Here is a 5,000-nt window from a genome sequence, read left to right on the forward strand (position 1 = left end):
CGCTGAGCCACGCCTCCCCGACCTACCCAGGCGTGGAGTGCGTGCGCGTCCCCGTCTCCGACCTGCCCAGCTCCCGCCTCGGAGACCACTTCGACCGCGTGGCTGAGCGAATCCACGGCAACCGTGCGGGGGGGACCCTGGTGCACTGTGCCGTCGGCATGAGCCGCTCGCCAGCGCTGGTCATGGCGTACCTGATGCGTTACAGAGGCGTGACGCTCGGCCAGGCGCACCGCTGGGTGCAGGACAGCCGGCCGTTCGTGCGTCTCAATGCCGGCTTCTGGGAGCAGCTGCTGCAGTACGAGAGGAGGCTGTACGGCAGGAACACCGTGAGGGTGGCGCCCGTGCAGGAGGTCCCACGGTCGCCGCTGCTGCCCCCACCGCGTCTAACGCTGGTCCCAAGGTCGCCTATGATGTCACGGCCGCAGGCGATGACGCCCGCAAGCAGGCGCAGAAGAGGAACCAAAGCCGGCGCTGTCAAAGTCTGAGCAGCGGAAAAAACACAGCAGGGCAGAACAAAGGCGGGGAATCTGGGGCTCCAGTCATGAAAATAGACGAAAAGAACACCGAATGCCCAATGTTCCCTCTATAGCCCCCAATGTTCCCTCTATAGCCCCCAATGTTCCCTCTATAGCCCCCAATGTTCCCTCTATAGCCACCAATGTTTCCTCTATAGCCCCCAATGTTCCCTCTATAGCCCCCCAATGTTTCCCTCCATAGCCCCCAATGTTCCCTCTATAGCCCCCCAATGTTTCCTCTATAGCCCTCCCAATGTTTCCTCTATAGCCCCCCAATGTTTCCCTCTATAGTTTCCCCTATGCCCCAATGTTCCTCTATAGCCCCCAATGTTCCCTCTATAGCCCCCAATGTTCCCTCTATAGCCCCCAATGTTTCCTCTATAGCCCCCAATGTTCCCTCTATAGCCACCAATGTTTCCCTCTAAAGCCCCCAATGTTTCCTCTATAGCCCCCCAATGTTTCCTCTATGCATGTTCCCTCTAAAGCCCCCAATGTTTCTCTATAGCCCCCAATGTTTCCTCTATAGCCCCCAATGTTTCCTCTATAGCCCCCAATGTTTCCTCTATAGCCACCAATGTTCCCTCTATAGCCCCCAATGTTTCCTCTATAGCCCCCAATGTTTCCTCTATAGCCCCCAATGTTCCCTCTATAGCCCCCCAATGTTTCCCTCTATAGCCCCCAATGTTCCCTCTATAGCCCCCAATGTTTCCCTCTATAGCCCCCCAATGTTCCCTCTATAGCCCCCCAATGTTCCCTCTATAGCCCCCAATGTTTCCCTCTATAGCCCCCAATGTTCCCTCTATAGCCCCCCAATGTTTCCCTCTATAGCCCCCAATGTTTCCCTCTATAGCCCCCCAATGTTCCTCTAAAGCCCCCCAATGTTTCCTCTATAGCCCCCAATGTTTCCTCTATAGCCCCCAATGTTCCCTCTATAGCCCCCAATGTTTCCTCTATAGCCCCCAATGTTCCCTCTATAGCCCCCAATGTTCCCTCTATAGCCCCCAATGTTTCCTCTATAGCCACCAATGTTCCCTCTAAAGCCCCCAATGTTTCCTCTATAGCCCCCAATGTTCCCTCTATAGCCCCCAATGTTTCCTCTATAGCCCCCAATGTTTCCTCTATAGCCCCCAATGTTCCCTCTATAGCCCCCAATGTTTCCTCTATAGCCCCCAATGTTCCCTCTATAGCCCCCAATGTTTCCTCTATAGCCTCCAATGTTCCCTCTATAGCCCCCAATGTTCCCTCTAAAGCCCCCAATGTTCCCTCCAAAGCCCACCACCAGACTAATCAGCATTGCAGATTGAACATGTAGCTGGACTTGAATGGCCTTCTTTTGACTGAAAGTACTGCCAAACAACCCTTTTTCTGCTCACCAGTTCCATTTCCACTTCCTCTCAGCCTGCTGCATTGAAGCTCCACCTACGTAAACACCTTCCTGTAATCAACGGCGCTGTCATCACGTCGACCAGCGTAGCGCGAGGACTGCAAGCGTGCAAACCCCGTCAAAAAGCCCAATATTCAGCCCAATCTGAATCCTGGATTCAGTGCATCCCTGGTCATAATACCCAACTATAATGGACCCAACTATATCTGGCACCAACTGTTTGGACGCTCAGTTAAAGTCTGAGTCACTTTCTGTTGTGATTGGATATTACTTTGAAGAAATGCATGTTTTCTTTGCTGTTTTTTTATGTTCAAGACTTCATTTTCTGGGTCCAAACTTTGTTGGTCATCTCCTTCCAGGCAGAACCGTTGTTTCTCAGGATATTGAAGATTTGGGACCTTGTTGTTGACTCTTGTTCCAGTTCAGCATGATGCAGTGTTTGAGATGATCACAGGAGCAGGGGTCTCATTTATAAACGTGGCGCACGCACAAAACGGGGCTGAAAAAGTTCGTATGCAAAGTTTTTTGGCTTTTTCCCCCGCCAGTCGTCATGATTCAGCACAACGAAAGAACAACTGCCAGGGTCATTAACATACTGATCAGCATCAGAGAGTCAGAGGTTGAGGCAGCCGAGAGAGAGAGAGAGGAAGTGATTGGTTGCTGTTGTTGCTATTTTGGGGATTCTGATTGGCTAACGTGGGCTTGAGCTTCTCGTTACACCGCCACCTACAGGTTTGGCGTGTTCTTGACGGCATATATACACGGGGAACGTGTCAACGAAGACTTCTCTGAAAACTAACAGCTGTGCACGATGTTATTTTAGAAAACAGAGAGGTGGAAATGTCCATTTATGAAAATAGCGGCCACGTGTAAACGTAGCGTTAGTAAGGATCCTACGCACAGTTTTATAAATGAGACCCCAGGTCCTGAATATGAATATATATATATATATATATATATATATATATATATATATATATATATATATATAGACTGGGGATCTTGCAGGGTCACACATTACAAGACTACAACTAGTAAAAAAAATGAGACTTTCTTCACTTGAACTGACAAACGTGTAATTCATGGATGTAAACATGAGACAAACCTTCACTGTAACACCAGACAAACTACAGCGATGACATGTTTATTCAAATATTTATTAAAAACAATCCTGTTGACAACTGCCCGCTGCTCGTCATTCAATCATTTAGATCATTCTGCAGAAACGCTGACTTTTATAAAATGACAAACACAAACATGGACTGATTCATTCAGCAGTTAGATCTGTATTTAAAGATGAATACAATATAAACTATACAAGTAAACATCAAATATTTGACAAAATGAACTAAAGAACTTTCTGTACATTTTAATTCCACCAACAACATTCAATACTCTGAATAAACAGAGTGTGTTGTTGGGATTATAAGAGAGATGATATCTGTATTAAAGATACAGGAAGTTGCAGTAGCACAGAGTGAACATGTTCTTTTACAAGAATAATAACCAGAAAGAGTCAACATACAGCAGTAGTAGTACTAGTAGTAGTATGTTCCCTGTGTACAGCAGCAGTAGTAGTATGTTCCCTGTGTACAGCAGCAGTAGTAGTATGTTCCCTGTGTACAGCAGCAGTAGTAGTATGTTCCCTGTGTACAGCAGCAGTAGTAGTATGTTCCCTGTGTACAGCAGCAGTAGTAGTAGGATGTTCCCTGTGTACAGCAGTAGTAGTAGTATGTTCCCTGTGTACAGCAGTAGTAGTAGTATGTTCCCTGTGTACAGCAGCAGCAGTAGTAGTAGTATGTTCCCTGTGTACAGCAGCAGTAGTAGTATGTTCCCTGTGTACAGCAGCAGCAGTAGTAGTATGTTCCCTGTGTACAGCAGTAGTAGTAGTATGTTCCCTGTGTACAGCAGCAGTAGCATGTCCCCTGTGCAGCAGCAGTAGTAGTATGTTCCCTGTGTACAGCAGCAGTAGTAGTATGTTCCCTGTGTACAGCAGCAGTAGTAGTATGTTCCCTGTGTACAGCAGTAGTAGTATGTTCCCTGTGTACAGCAGCAGTAGTAGTATGTTCCCTGTGTACAGCAGCAGTAGTAGTATGTTCCCTGTGTACAGCAGCAGTAGTAGTATGTTCCCTGTGTACAGCAGCAGTAGTAGTAGTATGTTCCCTGTGTACAGCAGCAGTAGTAGTATGTCCCTGTGTACAGCAGCAGTAGTAGTATGTTCCCTGTGTACAGCAGCAGTAGTAGTATGTTCCCTGTGTACAGCAGCAGTAGTAGTATGTCCCTGTGTACAGCAGCAGCAGTAGTAGCATGTTCCCTGTGTACAGCAGCAGTAGTAGTATGTTCCCCTGTGTACAGCAGCAGTAGTAGTATGTTCCCTGTGTACAGCAGCAGTAGCAGTAGTATGTTCCCCTGTGTACAGCAGCAGTAGTAGTATGTTCCCTGTGTACAGCAGCAGCAGCAGTAGTATGTTCCCTGTGTACAGCAGCAGCAGTAGTATGTTCCCGTGTACAGCAGCAGCAGTAGTAGTATGTTCCTGTGTGCAGCAGCAGCAGCAGTAGTATGTTCCCTGTGCACAGCAGCAGTAGTAGTATGTCCCTGTGTACAGCAGCAGTAGTAGTATGTTCCCCTGTGCACAGCAGCAGTAGTAGTATGTTCCCCTGTGTACAGCAGCAGTAGTAGTATGTTCCTGTGCACAGCAGCAGTAGTATGTTCCCTGTGCACAGCAGCAGTAGTAGTATGTTCCCCTGTGTACAGCAGTAGTAGTATGTTCCCTGTGTGCAGCAGCAGTAGTAGTATGTTCCTGTGTACAGCAGCAGTAGTAGCATGTCCCTGTGTACAGCAGCAGTAGTAGTATGTCCCTGTGTACAGCAGCAGTAGTAGTATGTTCCCTGTGTACAGCAGCAGTAGTAGTATGTTCCCCTGTGTACAGCAGTAGTAGTATGTTCCCTGTGTGCAGCAGCAGTAGTAGCATGTTCCCTGTGTACAGCAGTAGTAGTATGTTCCCTGTGTACAGCAGCAGTAGTAGTATGTCCCTGTGTACAGCAGCAGTAGTAGTATGTTCCTGTGTACAGCAGCAGTAGTAGTATGTTCCTGTGCACAGC

General features: G+C 47.9%; 1 protein-coding gene across 1 annotated transcript in view; it reads left to right on the plus strand.

The window, feature by feature from the left end:
- LOC144513534 (dual specificity protein phosphatase 18) overlaps positions 1-693 on the plus strand; it is a 5,229-nt gene extending 4,536 nt beyond the window's left edge. The window contains exon 3 of the mRNA XM_078244634.1: positions 1-693. This exon is cut by the window's left edge and continues 114 nt beyond it. Within this exon, the coding sequence (XP_078100760.1) occupies positions 1-485 (485 nt within the window). The 3' untranslated portion in view covers positions 486-693.
- Positions 694-5,000: the final 4,307 nt, after the last annotated feature.

This window comes from Sander vitreus, unplaced genomic scaffold, assembly GCF_031162955.1.
Source record: "Sander vitreus isolate 19-12246 unplaced genomic scaffold, sanVit1 ctg271_0, whole genome shotgun sequence".
NCBI lineage: Eukaryota > Metazoa > Chordata > Actinopteri > Perciformes > Percidae > Sander > Sander vitreus.